Source organism: Hippichthys cyanospilos, chromosome 15, assembly GCF_059441005.1.
Source record: "Hippichthys cyanospilos isolate Australia breed blue-spotted pipefish chromosome 15, RoL_Hcya_1.0, whole genome shotgun sequence".
Lineage (NCBI taxonomy): Eukaryota > Metazoa > Chordata > Actinopteri > Syngnathiformes > Syngnathidae > Hippichthys > Hippichthys cyanospilos.
Genome location: NC_142383.1, coordinates 17,077,754 through 17,095,967, shown reverse-complemented (window position 1 = coordinate 17,095,967; position 18,214 = coordinate 17,077,754). Strand labels below are relative to the sequence as shown.

General features: G+C 39.2%; 1 protein-coding gene across 2 annotated transcripts in view; it reads right to left on the bottom strand.

The window, feature by feature from the left end:
* The window catches only part of fibcd1b (fibrinogen C domain containing 1b), a 95,111-nt gene that overhangs the window by 36,966 nt on the left and 39,931 nt on the right, over positions 1-18,214 (bottom strand). For both annotated transcript variants that reach the window (XM_088435562.1, XM_088435563.1), the window contains 2 exons: positions 14,200-14,359; positions 9,240-9,376 (listed from right to left, as the gene is read on the bottom strand). In XM_088435562.1, coding sequence (XP_088291688.1) covers positions 9,240-9,376; positions 14,200-14,359 — 297 coding nt within the window. The remainder of the gene's footprint in view (positions 1-9,239; positions 9,377-14,199; positions 14,360-18,214) is intronic.

Here is an 18,214-nt window from a genome sequence, read left to right as displayed (position 1 = left end):
AAGCGCGGCTTTATAGAATTAGCGGCGACGAAGCATAATAATGGGGGCGCGCTGTCTGGAACGGCTAATTCAGCAGACGTCAAGATGTTCAATCGAGCGAGTCAACCGGGCCCCTTCAGCGCTAGCTAGCATGAGACGTTTCAATGCTTCTTGGATTGTTAGCCATTCGGCCGATTCTTTGGTAAATTTGCCTTTTGTATCAAAGGGTGTGAAAATATTTAATTCATATAATTATCGTCACACATTCACACAACCCTGTTAAATGTTCTTCCGCGTGTTTGTTTTGCCGCCTTTTTGTTCAGGAAATGACTTGCTAACTCTCGCTAATATATGTTGTAATAGTACGTAGAGAAACGTGGAGTTGCCACGTGAAAATCATTTTACCTTCAAACGTATTTGCAGGTACATTAATACGATTGAACAGTTTTCCAAATACGCTCAAATGAACTTATGGCTAAATGCTAAAAACGTAGCATGATATCCCATAATTCCACGAGGTATTGTTACACATGGTTGTAAAAAATAAATCAATAAATAGATGTTATTGTCCACATTATTTCAATACGTTAAATAATAAAGTGAAAACATTGTTTGTTTTTTATGTCTGTTTAGCATTTTTATTTCCATAATGCTATATGTATGTGCAAGCTAATTCCTGTTACATCGATCGTTTTCCCATTTGGCCAACAAATATTTTTAAACGTATTTGCAAACGCAAGAATGCTTTCCCATAATCCCGCGAGGTATTGTTACACATGCAAAAAAAAAAAAAAAAAATATATATATATATATACAATTATATTTTGCCAAGGCCCCCCAGGAATGAGAATACTTTTCGCACCCCCACCCACTTGACAACCTGACTGTAAATACGATTATTATCTATAAAAATAATATAATTATAGCTAAACCTGTATCCTTTCGAACAACAACTAAAGAAAAATAAACAATATAAACAAACATTCAACAATCATTGACTATTTTTTACAGCGTTTAAACGGTTACAGCTTAGTCTAAAACTGAGAAAAAAACTAAGTGCATCACACACACACACACACACACACACACACACATATATATATATATATATATATATATATATATATATATATATATATATATATATATATATATATATATATATATATATATATATATGTATATTTAGAGCTAGCTAACCTAGTTCGGCAAAGAAAGGCGAGTTGGGCGCCAGGCCGGCACCCGACGCTCCGCCTGGGTCCCCGCGGTTGGATTTGCATGCGTGGCATTAACCTCTCTGTAATGGCGGCAGTAAATGAAGGCTACTTAACAAGGCGCCTTAAGCACTTCAGCAGGATTTCTGTCAACGGCAGGGAGTCGGCGCCGCGCGCAGACGGGACGCGCCGACAGCCCGAGCGGAACACCGGCCGAGAATCAACATAAGCTCCTTGGCGACAAAAAGAAGACGGGGAAAAAAAAAAACAGTTTGCGGGAGATTTACAATCTGGCGCGCGAACGGGCGGGAAGTCAAAGGCGCTAGCTTGCGCCGTTAGCGGCGCGTTATTAGCGCGGCGAGCCTTTACGCAAAACATACCAGCGCTAGCTAACAGTTTGATGAGCAATTATGATTACGGGATGAATCGGATGATGAAAAGTGAGAAGATTTTCCAAAGCAACATATGCCGGTGAATGTTTTATAATCCTATTAGCGAGACAGATGTGTTGGCGACGCAGCGGGAGCAGACGGAGAAACGTAATCATCCTCCAGCATTTTCTTGCTTTTTACGTACGCCGTCGCCGATGAGATTATCGCTGGCTGTCGCCTTGAAAGAGAAACCCCGTTTGCCATATGGGCGACAAAGACGGAAAGCTGCTGTTTTGGTTAGCGACAGAGTTCCAAGGGGCGCAAAATCACAACGGCGGTTCTCAAATGGAGGTGCGAGGACAGCTGGGGGTGCCTGAAGGGACCTTGTCCGGGATTTTCTTCATATCAGCCGATGCAATTTTTTATTGGACTTTAATCACGTGGGTGAAAACTACCGTCATTTTTTTGTACTTAATTACTCGTTACGTGAATTTTTGATGAATCTAAAAATAATGAAAATTTCTCAATTTCATGAAGCAATTGCTTGTGATTTTTTGATGATCGATGCCTTAATAAAAGAATTTTACTCAAGGAAAAATCGGACACAAGCTTCTAATAATACTGTGAATACTATGAATAATACTGTGAATAATAGTGAATTATTTAGGAAAATTTTATGGTCGGTTAAAAAAAAAATACGTATAAATATTATACATACCATTTTGCGATTTATTAATGGAAAAAAATCTATATAATAAATGTATGTAAACAATGAAGAAAAAAAAAGAATTTTATGATTATGATAGGCACTTAATTTTGTGTTGAGTAAAATTTGCGATTTATTATTATACTATTATTTAGATTTTATTAATCACTGGCACAATGACAAAAATACACATTTATGAAGTTTTTAAGTCACTTTTTTTAGTAAATTTTTGAGGGTTTTACAGAAATTTGAAAAAGTTTCAAGCTTTTTCAAGGTTTTTTTGAAGGTCTTGGAAACTTTTTCAATATATATATATATATATATATATATATATATATATATATATATATATATATATATATATATATATAATGGGGGGAATATATATATATATATATATATATATATATATATATATATATATATATATATATAAAATGGAGGGAACTTGGCAAAAAATATCATTGGTTGAGAACTACTAACATGAATGTTGTGCGCTTTGCTTTGTGCTGCTGTTTTGATTAGCAACAGCATTTAAGTGTGAACGGATATAATTACTCCCTTTTTTACTCGATGACTAAAAGTGAGATCTTTCATTTTGGAGGAAGTCGTTTCTAAATAGGACCTCACTCCTTACTTACCGCGTATGAAAAGTCGAGGGGAAAAAATCTGCTTAAAAGCTAATACCGGAGGAAGCAAAAGTGATTTTTTTGAAGGTCTTGGAAAAACGTGAAGAGGACACACGTGCATCCGCGAGCAAGACATTTTTTTTCGCCTATTTTCTTTCAAAGCAGTAAACTAAAACATGAAATATTGAGGCCGACGGTCGGGAACGGGGGGGGGGCACTCAAACAGACGGGAAGGCGACATCGAAGATGAAACTTTTACATTTCTCGGAATGGTATATTTGTGGGCGACTTGTGATAAAAGCCCCTCCGGCATTTGATGATGCGGGTCCCTTCAATAATGCACGGCGGGCTTATTTTTACAGCGTATACCTTTTAACACGAGTCGCAATCGGGGATGTTTAAAAGCTAGCTCAAATATGTTTGTCCACTTCCAGCGATACATCTTTTAGTATTTGCCAGCGTTTCTACTTTTGCGTCCGGAGATTGCAAAGTCAAAAGATTTCAGAGTTCCTATTTCCTTCCGTTGTTTTCACGTTTTTCGGAGCAGTTGGTGAAAATTTACGTTTCGTGGTTGTCGGTTTTTTTTTTCAGGGTATTTTATTTTTCTGTGAGGGTTCTATTATTCTACACTCTCTATTAATGTGCTAACTTTTTGTTCTCATTTGCATTTTCCGACACCTAGACGAGTTTTATTTCCCGGTTGTCGTTTTTGGCGTGTTTTCACGCTAACGTTTTCACGGAAATGGAAACTTCATTGCAAACTTTTAGTTTTGTCTTCTATGGGTGTAATTGAGTTTGTCGGAAATAAAATCCATATCGTGTTCTACGGTTATCGCTCCAATTTGCTCGTCAAAAGCTATCGTTCTTATTCTACGCTATCGCAACATTTTTTTGAACGTTTCCACATCGCAATATACCGTATTTTCCACACTATAAGGCGCACCGGATTATAAGGCGCACCCTCAATTAATGACACATTTGAAAACATTTTCCATATATAAGGCGCACCGGATTATAAGGCGCACTCTCAATTAATGACATATTTTCAAACTTTTTCCAAATATAAAGCACACCGGATTATAAGGCGCACCCTCAATTAATGACATATTTGAAAACTTTTTCCAAACATAAAGCGCACCGGATTATAAAACGCACCCTCAATTAATGACATATTTTCGAACTTTTTACATATGTAAGGCGCACCGGATTATAAGGTGCTCCCTCAATTAATGACATATTTTTGAACTTTTTCCATATATAAGGCGCACCGGATTATAGGGCGCACCCTCAATTAATAACATATTTGAAAACCTTTTCCATATATAACGCGCACTGGATTATAAGGTGCACCCTCAATTAATGACACATTTTAGAACTTTTTCAATCACAATATAGTAATACCCACAGTAATAACAATAATGACTTAAATAACTCTCAAAAGCATAATAACTCAATGTCAATATGAGCAACCTCGTTCAACTGTAAACACACAAAAGAAACAGGTAAAGCTTACTTTATCACTTCATTCCCCATCTACCAATCCCAATATTGATCCATAAATAAGGCGCACCTGATTATAAGGCGCACCATCAGCTTTTTCGAAAAATTAAGGCTTTTAGGTGCGCCTTATAGTGCGGAAAATACGCTAAATTCCGTTTCCTCTTTCTGATTTTGCCGTCACGTTTTTCTCTCCGCGAATTTGTCGAACAAATGTCCTATTTCTTCTTCTATGGTTATCACATTTTCGTTACTATTGCGTGACAGGAAGTGGCTTTCATTTCCTGTGGTCGTCATCACATTTTCTCGACCCTCTCCCTTTCATCCCGCTCAGGCGCCCCCCATTCTTCTTCTCGCCTCCCTCCGGCGAAGCGCCCGTTCCCCGGAGTCGCCGCCGCGTCACGGCGCTATGCTAATGCGGCTGCGGCATATGGCTCATTCCTTATTTAAGCCGAGCCCGAAGAAACAGACTGCGAAGCTCGGCGTCCCGGGCTTCCCGCCCGGTTCCGATGGCGCCGCGTTGATCTCCTAATGAGGCTGAAGTGCGATGGCAATCGGCTCAGCACGCCGGGCGGGATCAGCGGCCGCCATCGGAGAGCCAAATCCTATTAGGGGAGCGTTACACCTGCGAAAGGTGTCGCAAAGCTTTGCCGCTTTAGTTTTTTTTTTTTGGGGGGGGGAGGGGGTGAGGATGAGAGACGGGCCGGCGACGGCGCTCCGTCCCGTCACGCCGCGCTGAGCAATCCCTCACTCTGACAGTATCGCTTTATTTGATGATTGTGAGGTCGCGACCTTGCCCGTCTGGCAAATTCGCTGTCACGCCGACGCACTCCGAGTGACGCCCGCGCGACGGGGGTCCTGTCACCGCGGGGGGAAACAAACAAACAAAAAAAACAAAAAATATCCTGTGTCATCACTTTCAGATGTCAAACAGGATTTTTTTTTTTTGATACAGACGCGAAACGTAGAAACAGAAGCTTGTTTGTTTATGGAATTGGCCAAAAATGGTCATTTTGGATACCTTGTATCGGTGTTTTTCTACCCTCTCACCCAATAAAAATCGGCAAGGAATCAGATTAATAAGCATGCCTGATATTCATTCATTCGTTGCCAGCTAAATTCAAACGATTCTTGTTCTTAATATCACAAACAAACGGACAAAAAGGTAAGATTGAAAGTCTGCGCTGCATAAAATGTATAAATACGTCTTTGGGATTGAATGACTTTGGTATTAAGAAAAACAAATTTTCAGGATAGGTACAAATTCTAGGGATTTCCCGATCAAATAACGATATCGGTCCGATAGGAACCCTCATAAACTCCCCCCCACATCAATTAAAGATGAATATTCCCATAATAGTCCTGATCCAAAATATGTAACAAATATCAGTCCCATATCAATCCCTACACCCAAAGCCCACCCAGAAAAGGTCCATTTAAAAAAAAAATACATCAATCAAGAATGAGTATCGATAGTCGCGATTGGATACAGATATCAGATATCAGTCTGTAAAAAAAACAAACAAAAAACACCACAATAATTCAGGATCGGTACCAATACTTGGTTAGTCTCGATCCAATCCAGATACCAGTCCGATGTTAACCACAAAAATATCCCACATCAATCAAAGATTAATGCAGATACTAGGATACTACTGATCCAATAACAGATATCAGTCCCCTATCAATCCCTATACCCCAAAAAACTACATTAATTCAAAAAACAAACACACACATCAATTTAGGTTGAGCGCTGATACGAGCATATGCCCGATCCAATAATGATATCAGATATCAGTATGACAACCAAAAAAAAAAAAATGAGAGAAACACACCCATTTAGGATGAGTACCAAGACTAAGATATTTCCCCGATACAAAACTAATATCAGATATCAGTCATATATCAACCAAAAAAAAAAAACACAATTAAGGATGCTTACTAGTTATATTGGTATCAAATACAGTCAATACTCAATCTGGTATCGGTCGGAAAAAGAAGGTGTTAAAAGGAGTCATTCTTTTGAAGGATAAGTTAAAAGTTTTAAAGGAAAAGGGCAGGAAAATGGCCATCTCGCCGCTAACTTGACACGTAGCGCCAATTGACACGTTTCTTCTTGTTCTCCGGCGCTTAAGCAGCTGAAAAGGTCTCAGCAAGCGTGTTTCCCTCAGACTTAACCTTTACGTCCTCAGCCGACTCCTGTAGAAATGTGAGGCTAAGCGTCTCAAAAAAAAAACAACAAAAAAAAAAACCAAGCGGGAGCAACAAGAAGGCGGCAAAGCACTACGTGAAACTCATCAAATCACTTCATCATAGTTCCTTGGCGAGAAGATATCACAAGATGCTGTCAAAGCAATACAGTGGACATCTTGGTTTTTTTATTACCCCCCTCCCAAAAAAAAACAAAAACAAAAAAAAAAAACAATGGAGCTAGTCCTGGTTAGAGCTTTCAGATGAAGGCGTGGCTAAATGTGGGGTGGAGCTAATAATTTGACTCCACCCATGCATATTCTAAACTATTTTTTTGGCATCTTAAATGGACCGCCATCTTGTGACGTCACACGTACTGCTTTGGTAACATTATATCCAGAGAGTGCGCTCTCTGCTGGGGTCAAGCGGTACTGCACTTATCTCAGGCATTTCTGACATTTTTCGACCAAAACCAGTCTCACTCTTTCACGGCCCGTTTGCGCAAAATGGATGTCGAAAGGTAGAGTTAGCTCCACCCCCAGTTGGTGTCAGTGTGGGCGGGGTTAAGTTTAGCCCCTCCCCATTGTTGTGTCAAGCTGCAGCTATTTAAACAATATTTTTTTTATATAATTAGCAATAAGAATTTTACATAAAAACTAAAGCTAAGAAAAAATACTGAAGAATATTGAAAAAAATATATATGTATGTTTCTTTTTGACAACTTTTTGATTTATTTAGCCCCCAAATTAATTTTTTAGGAATTTATTTGTAGGAAGTTATGATCTTCTATGGCGGTGATTTCTTTTATTTTACCTTGTTAAACAATTAATTAGAAATGAATCAAAATTAAGTTGTTTTTTCAAACTTGTCCAGCATCAAACCTTTTTTCTAACTTTTTAAAAAGCATTGCAGGCCACGTATTTGAAATGTATTTTTCACACAGGCTGCGGGCCCCAAAATTGTGTACGGCGTGCCCAAAATGGCCCCCGGGCCATGTTTTGGACACCCGGATTTCATGTGAAACACGCAATTGATGCCAGAAATTTGAAAGGAAAAGAAAAAAAAAAACTTGCTTCCATCCTCCAAGGTCTTCAAATATCCTTCAAATGGCAGGACGACAAAAGCGGATATTAGGTTTATTAAAATGTAAATGCGCCCCCCCCTCCCACCCCCTTTAAGCGCACGGCCCGTTTTCACGCACTAGTTGGCAGACATGAAAAGAACCAATTATTTCTATAAAGTTCATAGCCGGGAGGGGAAAAAAAAAAAAAAAATAAAACACAGTTCTTGATTTGTGCGCTTTGGACAGATTCCAAAAGAATCTGAAAGGAATGAAAACACTTAAAGATGTCATGAGGTGTCAACTCTCCATTAGAGTGCTTGCAATGCCCCCCCCCCGGCTCCCTCGAGGACATCTTGACTTCAGAACAAACCGAAATAAAAGCCTCGGAGGACTGCGCCTCTCTGTGTGTGTGTCTGTGTGTGTGTGTGTCACCGTGTGCACGTTTGTGTCGCCGAAACACATTCAAAATCATTTTTTTCCAAATATAACTTGAAAAAGCGCCGCCGCGTCAATGTTTGTTCACCTCCGGGCGCCGTTTACCGCAGGAAGACCGCCAGTTTTTTGCGAGAAGCAAAATGGAGTATACTACCCACTGTAACCCCAGAAAAGGCAAAAATACACGACTTTTTCAATTAAAAAACACCTGAAGGAAACACACTAAAACTAGAGTTAAATAAAGCCACTAAAAACACTAAAAATAGTGTTAAATAAAGACACTAAAAATACTAAAAAACTAAAAATAGTGTTAAAGACACTAAAAATAGTGTTAAAGACACTAAAAATACTAAAAATAGTGTTAAATAAAGACTCTAAAAACACTAAAAACACTAAAATTGTGTTATAATAAAGATTAATTAAAATAAGATTAAGATTAAGATCATTAATTAATCTCGATTAATTAATTAAGATAAAAATTGGGAATATTCAATATCTTTTTTTTCCAAATTGATACCAATATAAATACGTAACTCTTGATTAGTCACCGATACCAAGTACCGATACCACTCATACTTTTGATACTTTTGAAAAAAAAAAAAAAAATTTGACCTAACAAAATACAAAAAAAAAAGCCTGACACATTCAACGGACACAAATAAATAAGACATTCCGTCTTTGTCACAGCTGTGTCCATTTATCCTCTACCGAGGACACCGGGACTTAGAAGGGTAACTCAATTGAGTCCAAAGATAGAGATACCGTGCTAGAAAAATGCGTCACGAAAAACAAAACACAGTAAAACACACAAAAAAAATCATAACATTTCAATCAGAAAATGGCAACGCTGCAAAGGTAAAGCCAAAATAAAGAACTAACGCTATAAATAGCATTTGAAAAGTTCTGTCTACATAACGAGCAGGAAAATGAGGGTTTAGATCCCCAAACTTTTTTTTGGTTAGTGTTATACATTCCTTCCTATGGGAAAATGTGTCCGCGAGAAACCTATCTTGAGTCCGTTTTGTTTACCTGGCAACAAAAAGCATCGTGTGGCATTCCAACTCCGTTCAGTTTCGGCTCCGGGCCACTTTTTCGCTGGCGCATTTGAAAAGGGGCCGGCTTGGTGCGCGAAAGGTAGCGGGCCGGCCAACTCACCGTCCAGCCGCCTCCGTCCGTGGTCATGTCGCAGTAGACCTGGAAGCCGGTGGGGTGGTGGACGGGGAACACCGAGTAGATGCCGTCCTCCCGTTGGCCGCTGGCGTACAGGTCGCCGCAATCGCGGGGCCGCGAGCCTGCCCCGCCCGGGGAGGGGAGGGGACGGCAAAACAGAAACGCACATGAAACACTCTGATCAAAAACGCAACTCAACGCCAACGTTTCGTTTTTGCAGTCATTCCATTTCCGAGGCCCGCTTCTGTTTCTTTTCAAACCAAGGGCAAATTGATTGGAAGAGGAAATCAAGAACTACATTGCCAAATTGTGTTAAACATGTGCCTTCATTTTTGTTCATTTTTATATGGTGAATATTCAGCAGATGGGCTCAAAAAAAGCCATAATAAAACCATGACAATACTGATAATTAGTATTTGATTTAATGAGGGAGGGGGGGGGGGGTAAAAATCAGCCAATTTGTAAATGCTTGGCACTGTTCGTTTTTCTTTTCAAACCAAGAACAAATTGACAGGAAAAGGAAGTCATTTATTGTCAAATTGTGTGAAACGAATGCTAACATTTTTATACGTTATTTCCTAACTGCTACTATTAACGCTAAAGCTACGCTAAACATAAGAATGTTTAATAGTTTCTGTAAGTAACATTAAATCCAATTTGTTGCTTTTTAATGGCTTGACAGGAGCAGTTCATTTTTCTTTCCAAATTGAGAGCAAATTGATTGGAACATGACAAGTTAATGTCAAATGTTGTTAAATGTATGCTAATGTTTTCAAACGTTATTGCTAACTGTGATTATTAATGCTAAATTGGAACATGAAGTAATTTATTGAAATTTATTTTGAAATTATTTAAAAAACCTTCAATGCTTTTACACAGTTTTACATGGGATTACAAAATGTTATATTCTTTTATTCGGTTTTGTAGGGATTTGTCATTTTAATAGTTGCAAATAATCATAATATTTAAGTTCTGGAGTTGCTGCACAAAATTGTTAAAAAAAAACAAAAAAAAAACTAACCAGCTAGCTTGCCAGCAGCGTTAGCGCTATCAAGAATTTTTGCGGTTTTCCCCTCCGTTTTGATTTATTCCTGGGGTTTCTTCCTCCTGCGAGACGAGCAAGACGCTGACGCGGCACAAACTCGCTCACGCTGGGTGAAGAAGGTCACTTTTGATTTATGTCCGCTTGTCTTTGTTCTCGCTGAGCCGAGTTCATGTAAACACGCTTTTCCGGCGTGATCGCGCCCGTCGCCGGCTGCGATTTTCGATGCCGGCGAAAAATGGATTCATGATGAATGACTGCCGAATTGTATTAACTCTTATGGAAATATAAAAAGATGAGTGTGGAGACAGATATGAAATGAGTGGAAAAAAAGACTCCGGGGAGCTGAAATTTCACCTAACGTGAATACATGTGTAATATTGAATGCATATGACTTTATGTGTTTATGTTATGAACACGTCAAAAGCTTGTTTCACTCAATAAGAACGATTATAAACGACCTGCTAGCATGTTTTTAGCATGCTAGCAAATGTAGCATTAACTCTTATGGAAATATGAAAAGATGAGTGTGGAAACAGAAAAGAAAGGATTGAAAAAAGGACTCTGGGGAGCTGAAATTTCATCTAACGGTGAATACATATGTATATTAATGAATGCATATGACTATGTGTTTATGTTATCAACACGTCAAAACCTTGTTTCATTCGATAGGAACGATTAAAAATGACCTGCTAGCATGTTTTTAGCATGCTAGCAAATGTAGCATTAACATTACCAATATTTTTTTTAATATTAGAGGAAACCAACGTTTGTATACAGACCATTTTATATATATATATATATATATATATATATATATACATATATATATATATATATATATATATATATATATATACTGTATATATATATATATAAACAAAGCTAGTTATTTATGAATATTTAGTGCGGTTCACAGATGTAGTCATTGTTAAAAATGAAGTGGAGCATGCTAATCATTAAAGTGACTCAGTGGGTAAAAAGAGAAGAAAAGGCCAAAGCCAAATTGATATTTAAGCGGGAATAAAAGGCATTATTTGTCACGGATTTGGCCAAGTCGACTCAACTCCAGCTGTTTTTACCAAAACACACTTTAGTCCGCTTTGAAATAGTAACAGGGTACAAAGGGGCAATTTTCTTGATTAAAAACATAACCACAATGTGAAGGTTTTTTTCCACACAAACACTCTAGCCACACAATTTGGTGTGCTGTGTTCCATTTGGGGGTGTGGCCTAGTTGATGACATCATGAGCCCGGAGCAAGGTTCGTAGTTAACGCCAATCATTGTCATTAAAGAAAAATGCATATTTTATAATATTCTACATTGAGTAGTGATATCTTGAAATAAGTCCCGGAATCGTCTACCTATGCGAGTACCGATACCCTGAAATCACAACATCTAGTATTGTCCATGGGTTGCGAGTACTGATATCTTGAAATAAGTCCCGGTATCATTTACCTTTGGAAGTACCGATACCCAGAAATAAGTCCTGGTATCGGCTCCATCACAACACCTGGTATTGTCTACTGTTGTGAGTACTAATACTTTAAAATAAAGCCTGGTATTGGCTCGATACAATACGAGGTATTAGCTTGTACCAACACCTTGAAATACTGTCTCATATCAGTGCTATCATGACACCTGGTATCGTTCACCGTGGCGAGTATTGATACCTTAAAACAATACCTGGTATCGGCCCTATCACAAGACCTGGTATCATGGACTTACGAGTGCCGATACCTTAAAAGAAGGTCTGGTATCGGCACTATCACAACACCTAGTATTGTCCATCGTTGCCAGCCGTGATACCTTGAAATAAGTCCTGGTATCCTCCCTATCACGACACCTGGTATCTTCCACCGTTGCGAATACTGATACCTTGAAATGAGGCTTGGTATCTCTCCTATCACAACAACTGATATCGTCCACCATAGTGACTGCTCGTATCGGCCCGATACAGTACACAATATCAGTTTGGGTCGTGTGTACAGATACTGTGAAAAAAGGCCTGGAGCCAGCCTGATTCCTGGTTATTTGTTATCGCCGCACGTACCGATACCCGGTATCGATACTCGGTATCGCTACTTGCCCATCCCCAGTCATAACTCTCAAAGCAAAAAACGTATGAAAATTGCAAATCTACGACGCCATTTCTGAAACGTGCTCCTTGCGAGTTGAATTCAAAATTCAAATAAAAACGGAGAAAATTGACGACGGAAGATACGGTTGTATTTCCATTCCTGATAAATATTAGATGAAAGCGAGCGCGGTTTGCGCCATGAAACACGCGCGACTCGTTCGTCGGATGCCAGATGACCCGTGAGCCCTGACAGACAGCTGAGCCGACAGGACACCTGGCGCCGCCGGGCTTTTTGTCGAAAATAATGAGAACGCGGCGGCTCGGCGAGACGGCGGCTGACAGGACCCGGCGCCGGCGGTCACGGCGGCGCTGACGATGCGCCCGTCAACGGCGGGCTGACGACACCTTCCTGTAATGGAGAACGGTCTGCATACAAACGTTGGTTTCCTCTAAAATAAATAAAATAATAAGAGTGGTAACATGTTAATGCTACATTTGCTAGCATGCTAAAAACATGCTAGTATACGCGGGTTATTTTTAATCGTTCCTATGGAATGAAACAAGCTTTTGACGTGTTAATAGCAGAAACACATAAAGACCTTTCCACATACTTCGAAAAAATTAAACCTTGAATCAATTAAATTTCTCCATTCAACCCCAAAGTCGTGTTTTTACGTATTTTGTTGTTGTTTGTTTTAAGAATCCAGCTATCCAAATCCTTTGTACTATTTAATTTTGACACTTTTTTGTGTTTGGCTAAAGGAGGGTCTAAAAAGTTCTGGTTACAAAACAAGTCAAGTACTCAAGTAATAAATTACATTAGGTAATTGAGTATTAAAGTAATTAATCGATTGTTCGAGTACTAAAGGAATCAATTACTTTAGATCCCACAATAGTCTGATTTACAAAAGTAATCGATTGGTAGATAATTAAGTAATGAAATAATAGAAAATAAAGTATGAAGTCATCCATTATTTTAGTACTTAATATCTAACAATTGATTGCTTTTGTACTTTACACTCTTGGCCCTGAAATATTGATTGCTTTAGGATTTGAATATCCCTAATCCAAAGTAATTAATTGGTTCCAAAGTCTTAATTGTTTACTTTAGCAATTAAGGACTCAAACTACTAAAGTAACTAAATTAATCAATTACTCTGGCTACTTAAGTACTTTTTGCACTAGAGTACTCATCAATTGCGCTAGGCATTTACTTCAAGTAATCAATTAGGTCTTAATTACCTAAAATAGTTTATTACTTAGCTACTAAAATACTTTTGGCACGATAGCACTCATCGGTGTCTTAAGGTATTTAACCAAAGTAATTGTTTGGATCTTAAATACGATAATAATCGATTACTTTAGCTACCAAAGTAATTGTTTGGATCTTAATTACGATAATAATCGATTACTTTAGCTACCAAAGTACTTTTGGCACTAAAGTACTCATTAAATACTCTAGATATTTACCTTAAGTAATTGATTAGGTCTTAATTACGATAATAATCGATTACATTAGCTACCAAAGTACTTTTGGCACTAAAGTACTCATTAAATGCTCTAGATATTTACCTTAAGTAATTGATTAGGTCTTAATTACCGAAAACAATCGATTATTTTAGCGGCTAAAGTACTTTTGGTACCAAAGTACTCATCGATTAATCTAGGTATTTAAAGTAATTGATTAGTTAGTTACTGAAAATATGCAATTACTTTTGCTTGAAAACATATGAGGCTGCGGGCAGCCAGGTAGTCTCCTCTCGGAGCATTGTGATGGTTTCTCATGCACATAATTTTCTTTTTTGTTTTTGGAGGGCTTACCGTTTGCGCAGCCTTTGAAACGCGCGCCTCTCGCCGGCGCCCTCTGCAGGTCGGCCTTGGTGCGCGCCTTCAGACCTACGTTTTCTTTCTGCATGGCGTTGAGGGCGTCACTCACCGAGTTGACCACCTTCACCATGTTTACTTGGCTGTCTGACAGCAGCTGCCGAAAAAAAAAAAATGCATTTCAAGGTGAAAAGAAACATATTTGCAGTGTTTTATGTCAAAACGGGCAATGTTTCAAAACTCTAATGCGAAAGAGTAACCTGAGCTTGCAAGCCATATCGGAAATTATGATCCAGTCTGTCTAAGTGTCATTGAACGCACCAGAAAAAAGTGACAGAGGCGAAAAAGAAAAAAAAAAACATTTTCAAAGCTAATTATAAAATAATAGTACTGTCTTTGTCTGTCTCAGATTAAGGCCGGTGTAAAAAAAAAAAAAAATTGAAAATTGAAAATTCCCACTTTCAAGTCAGAACATAACAGAATTCTTACTTTGAAAAGCTGTCAAGATTCTCATTTTTATCTCAGAAATTTAACTTCATTCTCGGAATTCTCATTCTAGACAGAAGAATTCTCCCTTTAACCATGAAAATTTTGACCATGAGAATTACTCATTGAATAGAAAATCCTTAGAATTCTGAAAATAACAAGAATGTTGTATTCAAAATGAGAATTTTACCTTTAAAATGAGAAATCTTGACTTAAAAAATGAAAGTCAGAACTTGGACTGTAAAGTCAGGAATCTGAGAAGTCAGAATTCTGACTTTAAAGTGTAAAAAGCCAAATTATTCATTTAGAATAAATATAAAAAGCTGAAAATTCTCAGAATGTCAAAATTCATAAGGACTGTAGATGAATGAAACCAGAATTTTGACTCAAATGAGAACTTTACAAGAGGACTACTGAGAACAAAATCAGAATTCGGAGATTCCTCATTTCCATACATTTTCGTGAATATGAAAAATAAATATTCGAAAGAGTGCCTGGAATCAAAGAGAAAAGCGTCATTATGATAACTGCATCATCCAAAGACATAGAAAGGGCAACACGGCAGCACAAAGGCCCTGCGGGAAGCCTTGTGATGAATGTGCCATCCCAGCCCCCGGTGCGACCCCCCCCCCTCCCTTTGATGAAAGGGGGTCATTTGGACGCGGCGCCCCGGTTGGCTAACGGCCCCGCTCTGCCAGGTGTTTGGCCTCGCACGCTTGCGCTCGCATTTTCGTGTTTCAAACGCCTTTGTTGCAACAAATTTACCTGTGGGGGTTGCTATGGTCACGTGACATACAGTGATGTCATCGAAGTTAGCAAAACTGGCTGGAGGGGGGCGGGGGCAATGGGACAAAGGCCCCTGGTGTCCAAGATGCATTTTGGGTATGGTTTGTCAAACAAAACAAAAAAATTCTCCGAATCAATTTAACTCATTCAATCCCAAAGACGGAATTTTACGTTTTTTTTTATATACAAACACACACATACACAAATAGGTGGAATTACATGCATTCCAACTATTAAAGAAACCAAAAGTAATTGGCTACTTTGGTAATCAATTACATCATTGATTACTTCTAATTTACTTCTAGGTATTTTTAGGCCCTCCTTGAGTAAAAAAAAAAAAAGTAAATGAAGAAAAATTAAGTACCTGGGATTTAATAAATGGACTCTTGACAAACATTTTCGTTTGGAATGAATGAGTTAAAAGCGTAACCTTTTGTTTGAAACTCGAATTAGACTTTTATTAGAATTTTAACTGAAATTTGAAAAGATTTTAGATTTAATTGGACATTAAGCCGCACGAACACAAAATTTTCCAAACACTCGGCAAAAATTTGCCAAAAAATGCCACATTTTTATCTTTTTTTTTTCCCTCACATAAACGCCACACTGTCAATAGTAACACAAGCAGATGGAGAATACAATGTGCACGGCATATATTCTTTATCCTCGACAATAAATGGCTCATATTACTGCAACATATTGGCAACAAATGAGGGCGCGCCCCCACAAATGCACATAGACACCCCGCCTTTCATGGCTGCCCCCCTCCCCCCCAGAAAGGCAAAGCGTTCTTGGGGCCTCATCATGGAAGTGCGGCGCGGCGGCTCATCAATTAGGACGCTGATGTAATTAGCTCTCGTTAGACACCCTTCACACTGGCTGGCGGGGTAAGTCAGCAGATTCACTCATTATCAAGCCATTAAACGCTCGTTATCAGCGCTAAACGCCGGCGTATGTTTGGGGGGACCGGGCTCCGGACTGGGAAGAAAACTCCATTCCGACATCAAGTGCCGATTTACAGAAAGTTCCCACTAATGTGATTTGTTTTAGGCTGTTTCCAATATTTGGCAAAATACAATTAGGATAACTGAATAATTAGACGGTTAATTTAACCCGTGTGGCATTATTTTACCTTTTTATTTTCGTGACGTAAAAAAATCAAGCCGGGAGAAAACAATTGTGAGCTGAGATTTCCAGCAGATGATTAAAATTGTCAAATTCTGACATTTCTTTGTGATTGCAGCTGGACGTGCGAAATTTTGTGTGCAAAAATTATTGATTGTCCAAATTTTGGACCGTATAAAACCATTATAATTACATTTTTTAAGATGCATTTTTATGAGATTTATCACATTGATTTACCTGCGATTTTTGAAACATTCCGTTGAGCGGTGGTCAAACTGGGTTGCCGAACAGAAAATTCCTTTTTGTCTTGTTTCACCTCGAGACAGTAGGTGGCGGTAGAGACCAGTTCAAGTGTCTTCACAGATTACAAAGACAGGCCAAACCATTTAAATTTTTTCGTGGGTGTTAATAAACGGAATCTACATTTGTATGGATCCAAATGATGCAAACTTCCAAAGTTTATCAAACCAGACATGGATGGGTCAATATTGTATTCATCTTTTCATTCAAAAATAGTTTTCGCAGATTATAAAAAAACGATTGTGAATTAAGAGCCCAAATCAAGTTCCGCTGAGGGCCCTACAGAGGCTTTGTGAGTCATACAAGTACAGAGAAGTACTTGATGTTTCAAGTAGTGGGTGCGTATTCCAAGTACTTTTTGTCCTAAATCTTCCCAGCTGGCTATTTGCTTAATTGAGCGGGGATTTAATCCCCGACGTGACTTTGATGGTTATCCGCCAATGATCCAATTATCATTATCCGCGGTTATTTGGTGGAGCTTTCAAAGTTAATTGCGCCGCAGTGACGAGCTTTTCTTTCTCATTACGTCGCCTCAAAGGACCTCGTGTCAGGACCGATAAACGTCTGGGGCCGAGAGTCGCCTTGGATCGGGTCCACCGGTTTAGGAGCTTCCGTTCGTGTCAAGGTGGACTCGGGTGTTATGTTTGCTCGAGCATCCGATCGGCCCCGAAGGTCTGCGAACGCCGATCAAAGTGACCCCAAGCAAACATTTGCTTTCCGCTCTGTGACAAGACTAGCGAAAGAACGGCGAGACGGACCGTATTAGGAATGTAGCAAAACACCCGAGTGGATACCGTACTGGAAAAAATCTTTTCAATGTGTTTTTATTTTAGCTCCATCATTTGCTTTCGGAGAAAGCTGAAGGCGCGGCGGACGCCGTGCGTCACTGTCCGCAATGCAATCTCGGCCACAGGTGGCCCATAGATCACGCGGCGCCTGGCGGGAACGCTGGAGGCGCGCGCCGCATGCCCGGCCGCCCCGAAGGCACCATCAATCGTCGGGGATGGTCCGGCCACGCCGTCGCCGCTCTCGCCCTTTCGGGACGGAGACTTTTCGCTTTGGCGACGACCATCAATTCCCACTAAATAAGGACGGCGCGTAAACAGTAGCAAAGGCGGCTTGGAGAGACGATTGGCCGGGACGCAATGAGATAACAAGCTATCTATCTTGCTAGCTAGCTAGCTAGACACTAGTTAGCTAGGTATCGAATGTCGAGTTAGTTTGCTAGCTAACTACTGTTTTTAGAGTCCCTCATTTAATCACAAGTTAGCTGGTTGTCAAGCTCTATATTTCCAGGCGTTATTCATCGATACCT